Source organism: Gopherus flavomarginatus, chromosome 18 (assembly GCF_025201925.1).
Source record: "Gopherus flavomarginatus isolate rGopFla2 chromosome 18, rGopFla2.mat.asm, whole genome shotgun sequence".
Lineage (NCBI taxonomy): Eukaryota > Metazoa > Chordata > Testudines > Testudinidae > Gopherus > Gopherus flavomarginatus.
The window spans coordinates 20,754,203-20,776,425 of record NC_066634.1 but is presented as its reverse complement, the minus strand read 5'-3'; the positions used below and the strand labels follow the sequence as shown (position 1 = coordinate 20,776,425).

Genomic DNA, 22,223 nt, shown 5'->3' with positions numbered 1-22,223 from the left:
CTTTGCAGCAGGGGCTGTCTCTGTTCTGTGTTTGTACAGCCCCTAGCACAACGTGGCCTGGTCCAGGACTGGGGCTCCGAGGCGCTACCATAATACACCTAATAACAATAAAAATGTACAGCCCCTAGCACAAAAGGTGCCTGGCATTTATGTCTGGAGTGCCTAGTCATTACTGTAATACACCTAATAGTGAAAAAATTGCTAGCCCTTAGCTCAATGGGGTCCTGGTGCATGAGGTGCTATAATACATCTAATAATGGAGAGCTGACTTGGTGCTTGTGCCTTGATCCCATGCACAAGACTTTCCCCTGGGATTGGCTGGGAGGGTGGGGAAGATGTTAGCTTCCTAAAGGCTTGGCTGTGCCTAGAGCTCAGGGGCAGGTATCTCTTAAGGCCCTGATTTCCGGAGGGGCTGAGCCCCCCAAAGCTAATGGGAGCTGGAGGCGCTCTGGGCCAAAGTTTCCCTCCCTCATGCTGGGCTGAGGAGCTTTGTAAGGTTTATTTATATGGATGGATTGTTTGATTGTTTTTTAGTAGCTTTGAATTTTGTTTTCAGCCGCGGCTGCCAGGAAACTTCGCGGACCGTACGCAAGTACACCCACCCACGTCTTGCATTTATTTCCAAGAAGCAAAAGTTCCTCAGAAAAGAGGTGGAACTGGTTTTGAACCAGCCAACCTGGGGCCAGAGGCTGGGACTAATGGAAACATTCCCACCCCTTAAGTCCCCAGCAAAGATGCCCCGCTTCCCGTTATGTTCCTCCTAATGTTTATTTAATTGGGATGTTCCTTTTTCTAAATATGGGAGTGCTCCCCAAAGCGGGTAAGGATCAGGGACCAGCAGGGGGGCCTGTGGGGCAAGGCTTGAGAGGCCTCAGCAGATCTCTGTGTGGGAGCGGGGGGGAGATCAGGGCTGGGCTAGCAGAGGGCTGTGGGTCGGGCTAGAGGGGCACCGATAGAGCTGGGGGGGAGCCCAGAAGCTGTCGGATAGAGGGGCAGCGACTGGGCTGTGGGATAGAGGGGCAGCGATCGAGCTGGACAGGAGGAGGCCAGGGGGTTGTGGGTTGGGATTGAGGGGCACGGGTAGAGCTGCCCTTTGGCTGGCATGGGCCAGTTCCTTCCCAGGGCTGTTGGCGGCCATCTGCTTTGTGACTGCAGCCTGGGGCCCCTTCCCGCTGCTGTTTGCGTTGGTGGTGGCTGGGGGTGGGGCCACCAGGGGAAGCACCTGCAGAACCTGCCCAGAACAAAACCCCTCTCATCCCGCACCCAAACTGGCCTAGGCCTGGCTGCATACAGGGCAGGAAAGCCCAGCCTGCCCTCAATCCGCTTTGAGGCTCCTGAGAGGGTGCGGCCGGGTCTGCTCTTTCCCATGTAAACAGGGCGGGGCTGGGGCTGTAAGGCTCCGAGAGCCCCTGGCAGAACTCCCAGCAGCTCTGCAAGCCATCTGCTCAAAGACCACACATTGCACACACAGGAACATGCACAAACACGCATTGCACATAAATGAAAATGCTTTGTACATGCATTGCGTACACATGAACACACATTACACCCACATGCCCCATACACAGAGGCACAGGCACTGTGCATACCATTGTGCAGAAACGTGCATGTTTGAGAACAATCTCTGCACACCCAGGCATGCGTGTACCCCACAAACCGTCGTGTCTGCCAATGCATGGCAGCCTGTGCACATCTGTACATGCTTGACTGCATGCACCCCCCACGCCAGATACGCCAGCAGGACGGGGCACCTGCACATGCGTACCCACCCTCACCTGCTCACCCACACGCAGGGGCAGGAGCTGGGGCAGCGCCCCTGCCTGCTGTGGCCTGCGGCGTGGTGCCAGGATGGCCTGGGTGTAGCTGACATGCCCGGGTGGCTGGGTCGGAATGCTGCCCAACCTGTCAGGGTGGTGCGGGGCCAGGGCAGGAAGATGACTCTGTGATCAGCTTCCCTTTCCCAGGGGCAGCTGCCACTCTGGCTTTGCATGGCCAAGTCTCCATTACTCCTCCTAGCAGTGGCTGGGAGCCCTCTCCTTAGGGCCCCTTCCCATATCCCTCCCTCCTGCTTCCAGTGCCATTAGCTAATAATCCTCAGGGCCCAATTAAGGAGCGAATTCTACTCCTTCCCCCCTTTCCAGTACTGTACTCAGGAGCAGATAGGGACAAATCAGTCCTTTCTGGTCTGACTCCTCTGTACTTAGATTGGCAGCTCTTCAGGGCAGGAATCAGCTTTCTATTCTGTGTCTGTACAGCGCCTGGCACAATGGTGTCCTGGGCCGTGGCTGGCGTGCCTACCCGATACTTGAATAATGCTAAAAACGGTAAGAATGGACTGCGCCTAGTATGACAGGGTCCTGGGGCACAGCCCAGTGAGCTGGAACTCAGGAGACCTGGGTTCTGGCCCCAGCTCTGCCCTGCTGGGTGAGTCACTTCCTTGCTCGGTGCCTCAGTTTCTCCATCTGTAAAATAGGGAGAACGATGCTGACAACTGGCTTTGAGCTGGCTGGCTGGCAAGCACTACAGAAGAGCTGGGGAGTGACAGGTTGTGGGCAGCTCTGTGCCAGCCTGTGTCAATGCAGTTCATTCTGCAAATATTTGGCTGCCCTAGACTGGAACAGCAGGTTTGGTTCCGGAGCTGACACATTGCAGGGGCCAGAGCAGAGTGTCACTACTGGCTGTTCACTGCCACCTCTGCTGCTGCTCAGTTCTGCTACTGTTATCATTGCCACCGCTGCAGCCTGAGGTCTTCAAACCACAATTTGAGGACTTAAATAACTCAGACATAGGTCAGGGGTTTGTTAAAGGAGTGGGTGGGTGGGATTCTGTGGCCTGCATTGTGCAGGAGGTCATACTAGATGATCATAATGGTCCCTTCTGACCTTAAAGTCTATGAGTCTATAAGACTGAAAGAGGTGTCAGTCCACATCCAGATCGGACTGACCCGGGAGTTCGTCCTGCTCCCTGGGGCCTCAAACCTGGCTCATGTCCAGCGGCCGGCATGCTCCACCTCTGACAATGTTTGAATCCAGGTGGTTTTCAGACAGATCTGCTCTAGGAATTATTGTGGGGACGTTCCCTGGCCTTGGGATCTAGGAAAATCCTCCTGTTGCAGGGCCTGAACCAAAGTCTCCATGATGGGGTCAAGAGTTAAATTCCCTGCTGGGCAGGTTATTCCTCTATTGCCCACCAGGGGGCACCTTCCTCTGCAACAGCTGGTACCAGGGCACTAAAGGAGATGGGATAGCAGGGAAGATGGGCCTTTGGGCTAATCCCTACTTCCTTCCCTTTATGCAAACAGCTCCTGGCTTCTCGCTCAGCAGGGCTCAGGTGGGAACATCCCCCAGCGTACGTCTACACTACAGGATAAATTCGAATTAGCTTAAACCGATTTTATAAAACAGATATTATAAAGTCGATTGTGCGCGTCCACACTAGGCACATTAATTCGGTGGTGTGTGTCCGTGGTCCAAGGCTAGCGTCAATTTCTGGAGCGGTGCACTGTGGGTAGCTACTGTAAAATAATGAGGCCAATAACGTCGATTTGCGTCCACACTAACCCTAAATCGATATAGTAATATCGATTTTAGCGTTACTCCTCTCGTTTTGTAGGAGTACAGAAATCGATTTAAAGAGCCCTTTAAATCGATATAAAGAGCAGTGTAGTGTGGACGGGTGCAGCGTTAAAATCGGTTTAACAGTGTAGTGTGGACCAGGCCCCAGGCTCCTCAACTCTGTCCCCTCCCAGGCCTAGGCAGTCACGGCTCCCGCCCCCAGGTCTCTGTGGGTGGGGGAGCTCCCAGCCCCTCCAGCACTGGGTGGCAGGATGTTTGTAAGAGACAAGAGCAGCAGTGAGTGGCTCTTCTGAGCCCTGGAGGGGGAGTAGGGATTCTGTGTCCACCTCCCTTCCACCCCTTGCCACCTTCCTGGGGAAAGGGGGAGGGGGCATGGGGATCCAGAGACAGGGATCCCTGATGGGGAAGCTTGCTCCCAGGATGGTCACATCAGAACTTCTTCCACGCTCCTGGATGTGTTGACAAGTGCCAGGTTACAGATGTGCAATCCTATGCCTCTACATGTTTGTGCAAGCGTGCCCCTGTGCATGTGTGTGCCAACTCGTGTACAAACACACACTGCACACAGACATGAGTAAACACCTCTGCAACCATGCACCCAACCGGCAACTCTGCAAACACGCTGGTATCACACATATGGGCTGGAGCAGATCAGAGAATCTGGCCTCTTGTCTCTCTCCTCCTCACACCTAGCACTGGCCTCAGCCTTGTTCCCGGTGCTCTCCCCACTGAGGTCAGGGCCTGAGAGCCTTCTCCGCTGCAGCCCCTACCCCTCCCTGGACTCGCTTGGCTGCAGCCCTTCTCCCCCCTCCTTCTAGGGATGCCCGGGGAGAGGCAGAAGGGTGCAGGCAGGACCCCAAACCATAGGCAGAGGGATCAGGCTCCCTGATGCCAGCAGGGGGCGCTCTCCCCAGCGTGGGGAGGGGGCACTGACAGCGGAGGGGAGAGAGGGGTCCCAGCAGGGGACGATCTCTCTAGGGCAGCGGGGCACAGACGGGGTGGGATGGGGGGGATCCCCGCAGAAGGGCGAACACAAAAAAGGGAATTGTCCGCTGCCCCCCCCCCCGCCTTGTTTAGTGGGGGACTCCAGCCACCCATGGAGACAGATGGGGCGGGTTGCCCCCCAGCTGCCTCCAGTGGGGGACAGCAGGAGAAGTCGAGGGGGTGGCTGGGGCGCTCAGCCGCGCTCTCCCGGGGCGGGGTGTGGAGAGAGGTGGCGGGGGGGGGGGGAAGAGTCGTCTGACTTCATCCCCGGAGCTCGCCATTGGCCCCGCGGCCCGTCACTCACCGCACTTCCTCCTCAGTCCCGGCCGCCCGTAAAGTTTGAGGGGAAGAAAAAGAAAGAAGCGGCGGAGGAGAGCGAGAGGCGCCGGCCGGGTCCCCGTGCGCCCCCGGCCGTGCCACCACCCGTGCGCCCCGGCCGTGCGCCCCTAGCCGTGCCAGCGCCCGTGCGCCCCGGCCGTGCGCCCCCAGCCGTGCCACCACCCGTGCGCCCCGGCCGTGCGCCCCCCCGGCCAGCTCTCGTGCGCCCCGGCCGTGCGCCCCCCCGGCCAGCTCTCGTGCGCCGCGCCCCTCCGGGATGCGCTGCCCCCTTCGGATGTGACAGCCAGACCCGGCCGCCTGGGCTCGGGGTGCTGGGGCGGGGGAGTCTGAGCGTCTCTCTGGGGGGGCTCCATGGCCTCCCCACCGGCCTGCGCCGCCCCCCCGGCTCTCCCCTCTTCCCCCGGGACCTCGGGAGGCTGCCTGGCAGCCCCGGAGCCCGCGCCGCTGGCGCCTGGGTCCTGCGCCGCTTGCCAAGGGGTCTCGTTCCATCTCCAGATCGGGCTGACCCGGGAGTTCGTCCTGCTCCCTGCGGCCTCGGACCTGGCTCATGTCAAGCAGCTGGCGTGCTCCATAGTGGATCAGAAGGTAAAGGGGCGGGGGGGGAGGGAAGGGAGCGCGATGGGGCAGGTGTGGGGCGGTCTGGGGGGCAGGCGCTGCCAGAGGGACCAGATAACTCGGGGCCCAAGAGGCGGGAGAGGCTCCGTCGCTCTCTCTGTGTGTAATTGTGTCTAGATCGTCCTGTGTGTGTGTGTTTGTGTATCTAAATTGGAGTGGGTGTGTGATTGCATGTTGTGTGCATGCGAATGTGTGGTGTGTGTGTATGATTGTGGTGTGTGACTGCGATTGCATGTTGTGTGTATGATTGTTGGGTCTGTGTGTGACTGCGATTGTGTGTTGTATGATTGCATATCTGTATTGTGAGTGTGTGACTGATTGTGTGTTGTGTGTATGATTGTGGTGTGTGTGTGTGTATGACTCTGCGATTGCACATTGTGTGTATAATTGTGGTGTGTGTGCATGAGTCTGTGCTTTTGCGTGTTGTGTGTATGATTGTGGTGCATGTGGCAAGAGTGTTTGCATGACTGTGTCTCTGTATCAAGACTTAATGTGTGTGCCTGGATTTGCATGTGTCCACATGGGTGTGTGTCTGGAAGCCTGCCTGTATCAGCTGTGTGGGCTGGGAAGGGTTAACTGCAGTTGTGGTGTTTTGATGCTGTACTGTGCATGGTGGAGGGATAGGCAGGCCTGGGACAGGGGTCGATGGGGAAGGAAGTGGGGTGCAGAGGGGAGATGGGAAGCTGTGTGGGGATAGATAGGGTAATGAAGCCTGGCTCTGGGTTGGGGCTGGGTCCCATCTCTGTCCGACGGGGGGTGGAGGTTTCATTTGGCAACTTTTGAGGTTTAAGCTCTGAGTTTGGGGCTCCTCGTCCTCCCCCAGGTAAGGGAGTCCTCCGGCCCCCGCTCCGCAAAACATCAGGGCTTCAGCCAACGAGTGGAAACTCTGCCCGTGGCTCCTTGCCTGACAGGAAAAGGATGAGGTTTTCCAGCTCCCAGAGGCCCAGCTGGGTTCACTGAGGCCCGTGGGACGAGGCAGACCTGAGGGGACCCATCCATCGCTGGTGTCATTCTCCCCTTTCCCTGGGATCTTGGGGCACAGGCTGTGGAGGCCTAAAGGGAAGGGGAGCAGAGGGATGCATCCCGAACCTGTTTCAGGCCTCGTCTGCCCAAACTCCGTGCTGTGGGGGCTATCTTTCCAGCTGAAGCTGCAGTCCCTGCATGGGAGCCACCAGGGCTAGGAAGCAGGGGAGACCCCAGCGGCTAAGGATGAGTTTCCCCCCGTGCTGTCTGGGGAAAGGGCCCCATCTCCCTCTGCTGGATCTCCTAGCCGGACCGAAGTTATACCCTGTCCCAGAGCCTGGGAAAGAAGCTACTTAGCAGCTGGCTCAGATGCCATTGGTCAGAACCAGTCCGGATCACTAGCCCTTGAGCTTGGTCCAGAATTGGTTAATCCTCGAGGCCTTGGACACAGTAGTTTCTGGCGACGGGTAGGAGGAGGAACAGATGCCCCAGTGACAGAGAGCCCTTTTGTGGGGTTTAAGGAGATGTCCCCCTGGGGGTGCAGTGCACTCATTGGGGGGAGGGGGACAGGAAGGGCACTGTGGATGTGAAGCATGCAAGGAGGGGAGGGCGCTAACTATAGGGAGCATGGGGGGAGCCAGCCAAAGAGTAAACGGTCACATCCTCTCTCACTCTGCTCTCCTTGTTCTCTGCTGGGCTTTGGGATCCACGGATGCGCAGTGCTGTTGAAGAGTTGTGTTACTATCTGTAGGGGGCACTCTCCCTTGGATGCAGTATAGGGGCATCGCCTGGAGTCCCCAGGCAGGGATCAGCCCCAACCCGTGCTAGGGGTTGGGGTGCTGCTGGAGGCTCTGGCTGCTATAGGAAATGCCAAAGGAAGGCCATGATTGCTTGTGGTTATTAAAGCTCCCACGGCTGCTTTTGACAAGGGAAGGGCTCTTAGCTCAGGTCTCCTGGCTAAATTCTAGTCTGGGTAATTGTCTTCACACTTCTGTAAATTCCTGCCTGTAGTTTCAGTTCGGCTCATGCTTCACTTCCTCCGTTCGGAACCATAGAGAGTTTGTGTGGCTGTTAAGGAGCTGCTGCGCCTCACCCCAGAGGTGGCTACATTTCAGTCCTGGGTGAGGGATCCCTGTATAGCCAGCTGCTGTACCCCACCCCAGAGGTGGCTGCATTTCAGTGCTGGGTGATGGAGCCCTGTATAGATATCCACCATGCTCCACCCCAAAGGTGGCTGCATTTCAGTGCCCAGTGTTTACATTTTACTTGCTCCTCCAGGGCCCGTAGAAATATGAGCGTGCTGGTTACTAGGCCTTGCCCTGATCTTGATCTAGCCTTGAATAGAGGGCCAGTCCCTGATGCGTGAGCTGGCCGGGAGAAGAGCTCCCTCCCTTCGGGTTTATTGCCTGCTGTTATGTGCCTGCTTCCTGCAGATCAGTAACAGTTTTGGCAGCAGCTGGGAGAAGGGAAAGCGTGACTCAGGGGTTAACCCTTGGCTGGCCAGCCCCAGAGGAGGAGAAACAGGCTGGGTTTGACCATCCCGGCTCTTTGGGGATGCCCTTGAGGGAGCCAGCTGGCCTCATAATGGGGATGTGTGTGATTGTTCCCACTTCCCCTGTGGTGGGCTCAGGCTGCCTCAATGCCCTCCCTCAAGTCTTCTCTTCTGGTGGGTCTACAAGGGGAGCAGAATGGGGCATCAGAGTAACCCCCCCCCTTGCAAGACACCTCCTGCCCCCCAGACCTGCCTCCCTAGCTGGGAATCCATTCCCTGCCTCCAGAGACAGAGGAGCGAGGGAGGGAGACAGGCTGCTCCCCCAGGCCTGCACTGGGGTGTGGTATCACAGAGGGGCTGGGATCCACCCCCTGCAGCCCTGGGAAGGCCCTTAGGGGAGGTAGAGAGGGGATTCTCCAGGCTGCAGCTGCTTTTGTCTCTTAGGAGGCTGCCATGCTCCACCCCAGAGGGGGCTGCATTTCGGTGCTTGGAGGAGTTTCCCCATAGCTTACCAGGGACAATGCGTGAATTGTGCGCACATACTGTCCGTCCCCCCCTTCCCTCGATCAGTTGTCCGCATTTTGGAGCAGGGACTGTCCTTCTGTTCTGTGCCAAGCGCTGCACAGACACAGGGCCGGGGCTGTGGCTGGGCTCCTAGGCACTACTGCAATACAGCTAATAGCAATAAAAATGTACAGCGCCTAACACAATGAGGTCCTGGTCCAGGAGTGCGGCACCTAGATATTACCATAATACATCTAATAGTTATACAATACAATACAGAGTAATACAGCCTCTAGCACAATGGGGTCCTGGTGTGTGACTGGTTGCCAACATAATACACCTAATAATTAGGATCACCTGGGCATTGGCTGATCTACCACAGGCTAGGTCCCATGGGGGTGGGGGGCACTGAACCAAGATAGAAAGAAGAGCTCTTGAGGGGCCTCCAAGAGACCAGACGCACTGTGAGGAGCAAGGCCCTGCTGGCCTCATCTTCCATCTTTGAATCTGTAGCTAACTGGGGTGGACTTTGAATTCCTGGGATGTTATCAGGGACTGGGCCCTGCCCATGGAATATGCTCTGGCCCAGTGTGCCTGTGCATGGCTGCCCTCTGCTGGGCAGCATCAGAACCGCTCACTCGTGTGTCATAGCCTCAATGCTGGTGGAGATTCTCCGGTGGTGCTGGGCTTTCTGGGGAGGGGGCCTGGGTTCTGTCCTTGCTGCTGTCGTGAGGTCGGGAGGCCAAAGTCTTGGGAGGCTACGGGTTTTGTATGTTACATGAGACAACAGGAATGGGAGTGAAGCATCATGACAGGTGAGGACTAGAGGGTTTTTCAGGCTGCTGGATTTTAACCCTTTTGGACTGGAAAATATGATCTAAAAATCCAAATCTAGGTGAAGTGTCTTTTTAAAACACCCAAAACCATTTCTCGCTTTTTATTTGTTTTTAAATCCTGTTTGTATAAATATCAAACCTTAGATTTTAGGGCTCAAAAGAAGCCAAGTGTCCCCAGGAATAGTAAATAATTATTATTGGACAGAATGTAGTAGCACATAGAAATGTCTAGTTTGTGCCCCATTGTGTCAGGTGCTGTACAAAACATGGCAAAAACAGCAAGTCTCTGCCCCAGAGAGCTACCAGCAGGGTGAGACCTAATTAATATAGCTTCTAAGTGGTTACTATAATATTAATGTAGCTAAATAATTAGCAGAGCTGCTCATGATCTTCTCTTTTGCTCACATTTCACCCAGAAATGATTCCAAATAAATTTACAATTCTCACCATTGCCTTGCAAATCTTGTGAGACTTTGGGTTTCTTCCCCCTCCCCCATAAATCCCCAGCTGCAGGAGTCAGGTTATTACCTGCTAATCTCAGTTTAAATTTTTTGTTTTTAAAATGTAAGTTCTTGTGGTTGTGGACAGAAGCTTGAAAATATGTGCCCTGAGATTCTATGATATCAGAAGGCAAATAAATAACCCCAAATCTATTAGTTTAAAAAAATCTCATGATTTTTTAAGACTCCTGATTCTTGGGGCCCCTTTTTTATACAGTATGTATATGGGACACTTTATCCCTATGATCGATCGATCTATCTATCTACCTACATGAAAACACCCCCCACCCCTATTTTGTATCCATCCATCTGTCCTAATCCGGCCCTCGTTACCACAGTACTGCTCTGCTCTCAATATTTAATGCATTTATTTATGTAAATGCCTCTGCTTCTGGGGTGGAAGGAACGCAGCTCTGAGTGCCGTGGAGACGCTGCCCAGTCGTGTGGGGTGGGGAAGCGAAGAACTCTTCCTCCCCTTACCTCTACAGGGAGGATTCAGGCTGGACAGTTGTCCCGGCCCCACGGCAGTTTAGGTCTGATGCCGACACGGGTCTAGCAGCCCAGCTCACAGTCTCATTGACAGTCACAAGTGGGTGGGACAGTTGATCTACAGGGGGTTCAGCTGTTCAACTCCCCCTGATTCACTGGGGAGGAAGTGCGCCTCCTATTGACCCACCAGCACCGCTCCCTGCAGCCTGGGATCTATGGGCAGCCCATGGCTGCAGGGTGCAATGCTACAGCTTGTACCGTTTACCCTGTGGTTGACCCTGTGGGAGTGGGTGGGGGAGGATGCTGTAATTAGCCCCCCTGCAGCTGATGCCGCCCTGTCTCCCTGCACCTGGGAAGCAGCTGCTCCCCGTGGCCTGCCTGCTCCGAAACACCCATCCACAGGGTTAATGTCCTGTGTGAGAATCGAGATGGGCAGCTGTGGTGATGGGATCCAACGATGCATGGCAGTGCTGGAGCCGGAGTCTCCTTGCACCACAGGCCTGGAAAGGAAAGCTAGGCTCCAGGAGCACACTTTGAACTTGGCATCCTGTTAGATGGGAGTTACCCTGAGTAGCGGGGTTCAGTGGTTAGAGCAGGGTGGCTGGGATTCCTGGGTTCTTTTCCCAGCCCTGCTTCTAACTAACTCAGCATCCTTGGACAAGGCGCTTGGCCTCTGCTGTTCCTCAGTTTCCCCCCTGTGTAATGGCTCCACGCAGCCTCCTGCCACCCAGACCAGAGCTGTTGTTGCTGCGTGGAGGAGCCTGGCTCCTCAGAGGAGGAAAGGGGGTGGAGTGGGGGGGAGTGAAGTGTCGGCACCTGTGCCCAGCCCTTCGCTGAACTCTCTGGGCCCCGGGCCAAGAGCCCTGCTTCTAACCACGTCCTGACAACAGGCAGCCGGCTGCAGCCGCAGAGCTGGGGCATGAGTCCTTTCCCCGAGGTCCCTCTTGGGCTCCTTGTCTCCCTGCTGCCTCCCCTCTGCCCAGAACCAACTGGGCCGTGGCCCTGTTCAACCCAGCTTGAGATGCACCTTCCTCAGCCCTGACCCCAGCCCCTCTCCTGCTTGGCTCCAGCTCTCTGGGGCAGCCTTCCCTTCTTGTCTTCGGTGGCCTCCAGCCTGGTGGTATCTGGGCACCACACACTCTGTGGTGTATTTATCCTCATAAGCCCTCCCTCTGAGGTAGGGTGGTGCTGTTCCCCCTGACCCCATGTTATAAATGGGGAAACTGAGGCACGGAGGAGCTAAGTGACTTGTTTAAGGTTGCACAGAGGAGCCTGTTGCAGAGCTGGGAACTGAACCTGGGTCTCTTGAGTCGTCTCTCAGCCCCTTCCCCACCTGGCCCTTCATGTCTTTAGTCATGTCACCCCCTAAGCCCAGGGCACATCACGGTTATACTCCTTTCCTCCATCCCAGCCCTGTGGCTCCTACTTCACATCCCAAGATTCCCCGTGTCCTGCTCAGTAATACCCTGCCCCCACTTGCCCTCACCCGGAGGGTAAGATGTTGAGGGAGGGGTTGTCTGTCTTCCGTCCCCTCCTTCCATCCGCAGTACTCCTGTCCCTCCTCCTGTCCACTGCCTGTCTGTCCATCTGTCCTCCTGTCCATCTGTCCTCCTATCCCTCCTTCCGTCCACTGCCTGTCTGTCCCTCCTGTCCACTGTCCATCTGTCCTCCTGTCCCTCCTTCCGTCCACTGCCTATCTGTCCATCTGTCCCTCCTTCTGTCCACTGCCCATCTGTCCTCTTCTCCATTCTTCTGTCCACTGCCTGTCTGTCCATATGTCCTTTGATCCATTCACTGTCTTATTTGTCCATCTGTTCTTCTATCCATCCTTCCAGCTCCTGTCTACCCATCCGCCCATCCATCCATCTGCAATATCCTATCTGTATTCCTCCTTCAATCCATTGTGTTTGTCTGTCTGTCCATCTGTTCTTCTATCCATCCTTCCACCCATCCTCTGTCTGTCTCTCCATTTTATACTCCTCTCCACCTTTCAACCTCCCTCTCTGCCCGTCCACCCACACTGGGGCTGGCTATCTCAGCGCAGATCGGTCTGTCTCTCAGCCTCCTGGTCTCAAAGAGAGGAACCTGCTTTTCCGAGTTGCCTGTTCCTGCAGCAGGCTTAGTTCTGTATGTGCCAGCCTTGGGGGTGTGCGCTGAGCTCTCCGGACAGCTCTCCCTGCGAGTGAGGGGTTTTATTGTCGCTTGGCTTGTCATGAGAACGAGCTGGGCGGTTGTGAGGGGAAGGGGAGTGTCTCTGCAGAATCGTCATGGTGGCATTTTGGGTTCTCTGCAAAAGCTGAAGTGGGGTGGTTTGATCCAGGTCCCAGCACCTCTGAACCTGCCCTGGAGTGGGGAGTTGGGTTCAGAGAGCTGGCCCCATGGGGCGGGGGGTCTTGCTCCCCTGAGCTGAGCTTGCAAGTTGGCTGATCAGGGTGCATCTGTGGGTGTGTGAGACGATGACTTCTCCTGGCGCCGGCGGAGTGGAACGGGCTGGGCCCTGCTTGGGCAGGAGGAAGGAAGGAAGAGGCCGGAGATCAACTGGAACCAGATCGCTCCTCGCCGGGGCCATCTCAGAGCCAAAAATAACCCTGCAGATTTGCATAAGCAGCTGGAGGGAAAACACGTTAGCCCCTGTGCCCAGGCTGCCCTTTGTGGGCTCTGCCATCAGATGGGGGGCACTCTGCCAGGTGACACTGGGGGAGCCAGAGCACCCAGTCCCACTGTACCGCTGGGGGAACTGAGGCACGGGGGAGATGACATGAGTTGCCCAGGGAATCTGTCTGCAGCAGAGCAGGGCACCTGTGCATCAGACCCTCATCCCCTCCTGGCCGGAGGAAGCCATTGGGGCAGCTGTGGGGCCTTTGGCCTGGGATCCTTTCTGTCTCCTCCAAACCCTTAAACATATCATGTGCCAGCCCCATCTCCTGGCACCAGCATTGCCTTGGGGATGGATCTGAGTGGGGAGCTCTCGGAGCAGAGGAGGGGATGTGCTAATGGGTCGCTGGGCCCCGTCTTTCCTCTCCAACTCCTGACCATGGGTGGGACCCCCAAAGTCCAGGCAGGGCTCAGCAGTCATGGAAGGTACTGGGGGGCAGCTAGAAGTTCACAACAATGCAACCACTGCTCACCACCAGCCAGCTGCTGCAGATCCTGTGAGCTAGGGCTTACAGCAGGGGGGGCTGGGAGCCAGGACTCCTGGGTTCTGTCCCCAGCTCTGGGAGAGGGGTGGGGTCCAATGGTTGGATGGAGGGCAGAGCTGAGAGTCGGGACTCCTGGGTTGTATTCTGAGCTCTGTCATTGATTCGCTGATTGAGCTTGGGTGAGTCACTTGCCACCTCTGTGCTTTGGTTGCTGAATGGAGGCCTGGCTGCTTAGCCAGCTGGCAGGTCCCTGGCCCTGCCCCTCTCTGACTCAGTAATGGGTGGGGGTGTGTTGGGCTGTATATGCCCCCATGCAGAGGCGCACTGGCTCGGGGTGTTCCCTGCCAGCCAACAGGGTATGGAGCTGCCTTCTGCTGGATGTTGGGTCTGGTGAGCTGCAGGAAGGGCTCTGAAGAACATAGGAATGGCCATCCTGGGTCAGACCAGTGATCCATGTAGCCCAGTGTCCTGTCTTCTGACCGTGATCAATGCCAGGTGTTTCAGAGGGAATGAACAGAACAGGTCATCATCAAGTGATCCATCCCATGTCGTCCAGTTCAGGGCTGCCCAGAGAATTCAGGGGGCCTGGGGTCTTCGGCGATGGGGGGCCCCGCCGCCAAATTGCTACTGAAGACCTGGCACTTCAATGGCGGGTCCCGGAGCAGAAGGACCCCCCACCACAGGTCTTCAGGGCACTTCAGCGGTGGGTCCTGGAGCGGAAGGACCCCCTGCCAGCGAATTGCCGCCAAAGACCCAGAGCGGCAAAAGTTCCGGGGACCTGGGCCCCGCGAGAGTTTTCCGGGGCCCCCAGGGTGAGTGAAGGACCCTGCTCCAGGGCCCCCGAAAAACTGTCATGGGGACCCCTGCCGGGCCCGGGGCCTGGGGCAAATTGCCCCACTTACCCCCCCCCCCGGGTGGCCCTGGTCCAGTTTCAGCTTCTAGTAGATTTAGGGACACCAAGAGCATGGAGTTGCATCCCTGACCCTCTTGGCTAATAGCCATGGAGGGACCTGTCCTTCAGGAACTGATCTCATTCTGTTTTAACCCAGTTACACATTTGGCCTTCACAACATCCCCGGGCAATGAGTTCCACAGGTTGACTATGCGTTGTGTGACGAAGCACTTCCTTTCATTTGTTTTAAACCTGCTGCCTATTGATTTCATAGGGTGACTCCCTGGGTCTTGTTACCTGAAGTGGTAAATAACACTTCCCTAGTCATTTTCTTCACACCAGTCATGATTTTATAGAACTCTGTCATATCCCCCATAGTCGTCTCTTTCCCAAGGTGACCAGTCCCAATCTCCTCATATGGAAGTTGTTCCATACACTTAGTCATTTTTGTTGCCCATCTCTGTACTGTTTCCAATCATCTCTCTTCTTTGAGATGGGATGACCAGAACTGCAGGCAGTATTCAAGGGATGGGTGTACCATGGATTTCTATAGGGGTCTTATAATGTTCTCTGCCTTATTATCTGTCCCTTTCCTAATGGTTCTTAATATTCTGTTCGCATTTTTGGACTGTCCTGCATGTTAAGCTGGTCTTTTCAGAGAACTCTCCGCAATGACTCCAAGATCTCTTTCTTGAGTAATAAAAGCTAATTTAGACCCCATCATTTTGTATGTAAAGTTGGGATTATTTGCATTATATGCATTGCTTTGCATTTATCAACATTGAATTTCATCTGCCATTTTCTTGCCCAGTCACCCTGTTTGGTGAGTCCCTCTGTACCGCTTCACAGTCTGCTATGGACTTAGCTATCTTGAGTAATTTTGTATTGTCTGCAAACTTTGCCACCTCACTGATCAGCCCTTTTATCAGATTATTTAGGAATATATTGAACAGCCCAGCCCAGGACAGATCCTAGGAGGATCCTGCTATTTACCTCTCTCTACTGTGAAAACTGACTGTTTATTCCTACCCTTTATTTCCTGTCTTTTACACAGTTACTGATTCATGAGAGGTTCTTCCCTCTTATCCTGTGACTGTCTAAGAGCCTTTGGTGAGGGACCTAGTTAGAGGCTTTGTGAAAGTCCAAGTCCACTGTATCCACTGGATCATTCTTGTCTATGTGTTTGTCAACACCCTCAAAAAATTCTAATAGATTGGTGAGGCGTGATTTCCTGTTACAGAAGCTGTGTTGACTATTCCCAACATATCGTGTTCATCTGTGTGTCTGATAATTCTGTTCTTTACTCTAGTGTCAATCAATTTACCTGGTCCTGAAGTTAGGCTTAACCGGCCTGTAATTGCCTTGGTGTCACATTAGCTCTCTGCTAGTCTTCTGGTTCAGAGCCTGATTTAAGCGATAGGTTACCTACCTACCAAAGTTAGTAGTTCTGCAATTTCGTATTTGAGTCCCTTCAAAATTCTTGTTCATGGTGGCTTGTTGCTGTTTAATTTATCAATGTGCTCTGAAACCTCCTCTATTGACATCTCAATCTGGGACCGCTCCTCAGATTTGTCACTGAGAAAGAATGGCTCAGGTGTGGGAATCTCCCTCACCTCTTCTGTAGTGAAGACAGATGCAAAGAATTCACCTGGCTTCTTCTCTGCAATGCCTTTGTCTTCCTTGAGCGCTCCTTTAGCACCTTGATTATCCAGTGGCCCCACTGATTGTTCGGCCCACTTCCTGCTTCTGATGTACGTACAAACTGTTTTGCTGCTAGATTTTGTGTCTTCTGCTAGTTGCTCTTCAAATCTTGTCTTGGCCGGCCTAATTATACTTTTACACCTGACTTGCCAGAGTTTATGCTCCTTTCCATTTTCCTCGCTTGGATTTGACTTCCAGTTTTTAAAAGACGTCTTTTTGTCTCTAGCTGCCTATTTCACTCTGCTGTTTAGCCATGATGGCATTTTTTGGGTCCTTTTACTGTTTTTTGTTGTTTTGTGTGTTTTTTTTGGTGTGCATAAATTTAGTTTGAGCCTCTGTTATGGTGTTTTCAAAAAGTTTCCATGCAGCTTGCAGGCATTTCACCCTTGTGACTGTTCCTTTTTAATATCTAATTAGCCTCATCATTTTGGTGTAGTTCTCCCTTTTTGTAGTTAAATGCTGCTGTGGTGGGTTTCTTAGGGGTTTTCCTCCCTACACTGATGTTAAATTTAATCGCCACATGGTCTCTATCACCGAGTGGTTCAGCTGTATTTGCCTCTTGGACCGGATCCTGTGCACCACGTAGGGCTAAATTAAGTATGGCCTCTGCGGGGTATTTACTGCATGGCTCTGCTGCGTCCCTCAGCACTGAGTCATGATCTCCCCATCCCATGCCAATCTGTCTGTCTGTCTGTCCTCACAGTTCCCAGAGTGCGGCTTCTACGGGCTCTATGACAAGATCCTGCTCTTCAAACATGACCTGTCATCTGCCAACATCCTGCAGCTGGTGCGGGTGGCTGGAGACATCCAGGAGGGGGACTTGGTGGAGGTGGTGCTCTCAGGTAACATGCGCGGGTGTGTGGATGAGGGAAAGAGAGAAAAAGGGCTGTGTGGGTATCTACACACCTTCTGCTCCCTGTTGGAGGGGATGGGCCCTGCTCTGTGTGTGTGTGTGTGTGTGTCCCTGCTGGAAAGGATGAGCCTTGGTGTGTGTGTGTGTGTGTGTGTGTGTGTGTGTGTGTGTGTGTCCCTGCTGCCCCCTGCTGGAGGGCATGAGCCCTGCTCTGTGTGTGTGACACCACAACACACTTGCCCTCCTTTCCTAGATGCTCACTAGCCCATCCGAGCTCTTCCCACGCAGCCCGCTCCACACTGGCTCACACCTGCCAGCACCATAGGCTGTCCAGCTGCTGATCCTGTCCGGGTGGCGCTGTGAGCACATTGCCAGCTTGTTCCCCAGCCCGCGGCAGCCGATCCCGACTCGGTGGCGGTGGCTGTGTTGCTTACACTGTGTTGGCAGAAGGCTAGGCGGACCGATGGGGCGCTGAGGGCTGGGTGGGGCAGAATGGGGCTGCCCCCAGGGCTGGTGAAGCGGGTGCCACACCGGCACGATGCTGCCCCTTGGCACTTTGCCATACGACAGGCAGGGCCTGGTTCGGGATGCTTCATGGCTGGAGAGGACGGGACACAGTGCCACGGGGTGCTGGGAGATGGCAGGGGAACAGGACGTGTCTCGGTGCCGGGGTCCCTGGGAGAAGCCTGGGATATAGCGTCCGGTACCCATCACGGCATAGTCACTCCGAGGCTGTGGGTGGGGAGCTTCCCCACGCATGGCTGTGGGCCGTGCACGGGCCCCTGGCTCCCTGGCGCCATCGCTCTCCTCCGCTGCTCCCCGCCCACGGCTGCTTTCGCTCCTGTCGGTGCCCAGGTGCTGTTCTGAGTCAGGGCCGCCCGCGCGCGCCCCGGCAGGAAGTGGTTTGGGGGCCGGCTCCCTGGCACAAGACCTGGTTTGGGGGGAAGGGCAGGGGCGCGGCAGCTCCGAGGCCCGCGGTGATGATGTTTCCCTCACCACCACCACCCCCAGGAAATTCTGCCCCACGCCTGCCCAATCTGTGCCAGCGGCCGCCCTGTGTTCGAGAATCCCCGGTGTCAGGGGCTGTCGCCAGCAGAGGGTGCCCCTGGCACCAACAGGGGGGTCCGGCCACCGCCCAAAGCGGGGTGTTGGCTATGGATCGTTACGGGGAGGTGGGTGCAGGGAAGTGGATCCAGCCGGGCCCACGGGCTCCCGGGGGCAGCCGGCGGTCTGGACCGGGCCGTGCCATGGCATGACCTCCCTCCCTCTCGTCCACCAGCCTCGGCCACCTTTGAGGATTTCCGGATACGTCCGCACGCCCTGAACGTGCATTCGTACCGCGCCCCGGCCTTCTGCGACCACTGCGGGGAAATGCTCTTCGGCCTGGTGCGCCAGGGCCTCAAGTGTGACGGTACGGCGCCCAGGGGGAGTGTGTGGGGGTGTCTCCTCATCTGAGCCCAGGGGACTGGCTGACTCCCCGGGGGGTGGGGGCAGGGAATGAGACATGGGGTCTTTCCCCTCTAGGAGGCGCTGGCTCCAATCCAGCCTCAGGGCTGGGGAGTGGCTGACCCACTAGGGTGGGGAATGGGACACGGGGCTTTTCCCCTGTAGGCGATGCTGGCTCTGATCTGGCCCCAGGACAGGGGACTGGCTGGAAGGGGCAGGGGAGGAGTGGCTGTTTGTTGACCCTTGTGTGTAATGAGTTGAAGGGGGGGTCTCAGCCCAGTTTGAAGCGGGTCCCACTGCACAAGCCAGCAGGTGAGAAACACCCCAAACTGTCCACAAAGCCCCACAGACTGAGCAGACCTCTGCCTGCGGGAGGTGGGGGAGGTCGATCTGTCTAGGGTGGGGGCACCCCTATCACCCTGGGGGGCGATCTGTCTAGGGTGGGGGCTGGCATCGCTTTTCACTACCCAGGTCACCTCTACTTGGCCTGCAGGGGTGGGGGGCTGGGTGCCTGGCACTGGGGAGCTCTGCTTTTGACCTTGGGGGCTCCAGCGCGTGGCTGTGGTCCCTTCGCCACGTGCCCTGTCCCAGCCCCGGGACGCAGGCAGAGATGGAGTCACTTAGCGTGTAGGTAATTAACCAACTTAACGCTTAACCTGGGCTCCCAGCCATCCCGTTAAACCAGCGTCCCAGCCAGATCCACGCTGGGGCCTGCCCCACTCCTTGGGCTGGGACCGCTGCCCAGAGCCGTGCCCTCCGCCTCCCCGTCCGTCTGTCTCTCTTACACTTAGATCGTAGGCTCTGTGGGGGAGGACTGCCTCCGTCTTCGGACAGCGCTATGGGGCTCTGATCCCGCCATGGGGCCCTGATCCCATTCTGGGCCTCCCCCACCTCCGGGGCCCTCCCGCCGCCCGTCTGGTTGGAAATGTGATGCAGGCAGCTCCTCCATATTGCAGGTTGTGGCCTGAACTACCACAAGCGCTGCGCCTTCAACATCCCTAACAACTGCAGCGGAGCCCGCAAGCGCCGCCTCTCGGCCACCTCGCTGGCTACCTCGCAGTCCCTGCGTCTCGCCACCTCCGAGTCACTGCCCTGCGCCCCCGATGAGCTGGTAAGAGCCCCTGCTGGGTGGGGATGGGGACCGCCCGGCCTTGCATCGCGGGCCAACCCCAGATATGGCGCTGGCCGTGCATCGTGGCCACCTGAGCTGTGTGTCAAGCCCCCTATGCTGCCCAGCTCAGGGCGATTCTTCTCAGGCTGGAGGGGCAGGGTATTGGTGCTGGGGATGAGAGTGGTCTGGGGTTCATTGTCACTATCGCTGCGTAGTTTAGAGTCATGGCTGGCCATGACCAAGGGTCATGCCCCAGGAAGACTGGGGGTGGGGGTGGATGAGCAGCCCTTGTCACAAGTTCAGGTCTCGACCCAGCTCTCAATGTACTGGGTCCCCAGCTGGAAGTCCCACCCCCCATCCCCAAGAGTGTTAACTGCCCCCCCCATCCCATGGCAGTGCTAACTGGCCCCCTCTGTGGCTGCTACAGCGCTGGGTTGGCCATGGAACCTGACTCCCCCACCCATGTGGCTGGTAGGGGGCAGGGCACGGGGCCTGTGCTCTGGGGCACGGAGCTCTTGCCTCCGTGGGTTATAATGCCCCCTCCCCCCCGCAGAGCCGGAGCTCCATGGAGACCTTGCCCCGCCGGCTCACCAGCACCTCCTACATCGGGCGCCCCATCGAGCTGGACAAGCTGTTCCTCTCCAAGGTCAAAGTGCCTCACACCTTCCTCATCCACTCGTACACCCGCCCCACCGTCTGCCAGTTCTGTAAGAAGCTGCTCAAGGGGCTCTTCCGCCAGGGCCTGCAGTGCAAAGGTGAGTGGGGAAGGGAGAGCAGGGGTCAGGTGGGAATCAGCCATTCTCCAAGAAGGGCCAAGGTAGGGAAAGGAGAGGGGAGCGCTGGGTGCAGATGGCCAGTGGAACTCCCTGCCACTGGAGGATCCAGCGGTGCAGCTGGATGTAAGAAAGGGCTGGGCATTTTTATGGGAAAGGGCTTCCATTCTCATGCTTCAGGGCCTGGGATGAGTGTCAGAGGGGACAGGAAGGAGATTCTCCCCACCCCTCCTCACCCACCCCTAAAATGGAGGAGTGAATGTGCTTTCCTTTGAAGCTTTCTTAATTGGCTGCTGTTGAGAGGTGGGACACCAGGCTAGAGGGGCCCATGGGTCTGATCTAGGGTGACAGGGAGGGGGCGGGATACTGGGCTAGATGGGCCCATGGGTCTGATCTCTGTTGGCAGGGCGGCCAGGATACTGGCTATAGAACAGAAATGGCTCCACCCCGCTCTGAAATTATTCTTATTTATTAGGTGTGTTACGGTAGTTCCAAGGGGCTCCTGTCATAGACCAGGACCCCCTTGTGCCAGGCACTGTACAGGCAGCTACTTCTGGGGTGGGACGTGGCAGCTGTCTGACAGAGAACAGCAACATCATACAGCAATGAGGGGATGGGAAGTGGAGGAGAAGCCCTCACCCACAGGACGGGGAGATTTCGGGAGGGGCAGGAATGGACACGGCTGGTGGGGTTTGGCTGAGATCTTGGGGCTTGCAGCCTGGCTGGTGCAAGGTGTTGGGGAGGGGGTTCGTGTCTTGTTCTGCCATCTCCCCAGGAGGGTGGGGGCACCGTCCCTGCCGCTGCACAGCGCCCCCTGGTGAGACTGTGGGGTACTGCAGGCCATTTTGGGAAGAGGGGCAGGATGGTGGAAAGATGGGGCTGGAGACCCCCATGCTGGCGCCCTCCTGATGCTCTCTCCTCTTTCAGACTGCAAGTTTAACTGCCACAAGCGCTGTGCCACCCGGGTGCCCAATGACTGCCTGGGCGAGACACTCTTCAATGGCGGGGGTGAGTGGCAGCCGTGCGCGGGCGGAGGGGATGGTGGGACAGTGTCTTGGTGCTACTGCCCGGGGGCTGGGGAGGGGGACGGGACTGGGAGTGGGGATCCAGCCCTAGCCCTGGCTCATACAGCATGTGAGTCTCCTTCATCCCCCTGCCTGCCCATGGGCTGGGATCCCAGCGTGGCAGGGTCCTGTGGGGCAGTTCTGGGGTTGCAGCCTGGCACTGGCAGGGCCCCACGGACTCTGGTGCTTCCCCCTAGATGTGCCCATGGAAGACGCCAGCGACCTGAGCGACGCCGACAAGAACTCACTGATGGATGAATCGGACGACTCGGGCATTATCCCCGGCTCCCACTCGGAGAACGAGCTCCACGGAGGGGACGACCCCGATGACGACACCAGCAAATCCCAGGGGTACAGCCCTGCCCCCCGAATTGCCCCTGCCCTGCCCCTCCCTCCCCAGCATCCTGAGTGCAGGGCCAGAGTCCCCCTGGCATCAGGCTACCACCAGCTGGCTGCTGCGTTTCCTGGTATGGAGAGCAAATATCCCCTGACCACTTCACCTCTGGGTCTGGGGTACCTTCCCTGGGATTTCCTGCCCACCCCCCTCCAGCGCTGATGACCCTCAGTTCTGATCCACAGCTACCCTAGCCCTGGGCTCTCCCCGCCACAGCTCTGCCCTTACCCCTCAGTCCTGACCCACAACCCCCCAGCTACCCCATCCCTGGGTTCTCCCCGCCACAGCTCTGCCCTTACCCCTCGGTCCTGACCCACAGCCCCCCAGCTACCCCATCCCTGGGCTCCCCCCGCCACAGCTCCACCCTTACCCCTCAGTCCTGACCCACAACCCCCCAGCTACCCCAGCCCTGGGCTCCCCCTGTCACAGCTCTGCCCTTACCCCTCAGTCCTGACCCCCAGCCCCCAGCTACCCCAGCCCTGGCCTCCCCCCAGTTCCCACAGCTCTACCGATGCTCTTCAGTCTTTACCTGCAGCCCCCTTCCTGCTATCT

General features: G+C 56.9%; 1 protein-coding gene across 1 annotated transcript in view; it reads left to right on the top strand.

Moving 5' to 3' along the window:
- The first annotated feature begins 5,134 nt into the window (after positions 1 to 5,134).
- The window catches only part of PRKD2 (protein kinase D2), a 32,325-nt gene continuing 15,236 nt past the window's right edge, over positions 5,135 to 22,223 (top strand). Inside the window, exons 1-7 of the mRNA XM_050928419.1 lie at positions 5,135 to 5,483; positions 16,734 to 16,872; positions 18,163 to 18,294; positions 19,286 to 19,440; positions 19,994 to 20,195; positions 21,141 to 21,221; positions 21,475 to 21,628. Coding sequence (XP_050784376.1) covers positions 5,250 to 5,483; positions 16,734 to 16,872; positions 18,163 to 18,294; positions 19,286 to 19,440; positions 19,994 to 20,195; positions 21,141 to 21,221; positions 21,475 to 21,628 — 1,097 coding nt within the window. The 5' untranslated portion in view covers positions 5,135 to 5,249. The remainder of the gene's footprint in view (positions 5,484 to 16,733; positions 16,873 to 18,162; positions 18,295 to 19,285; positions 19,441 to 19,993; positions 20,196 to 21,140; positions 21,222 to 21,474; positions 21,629 to 22,223) is intronic.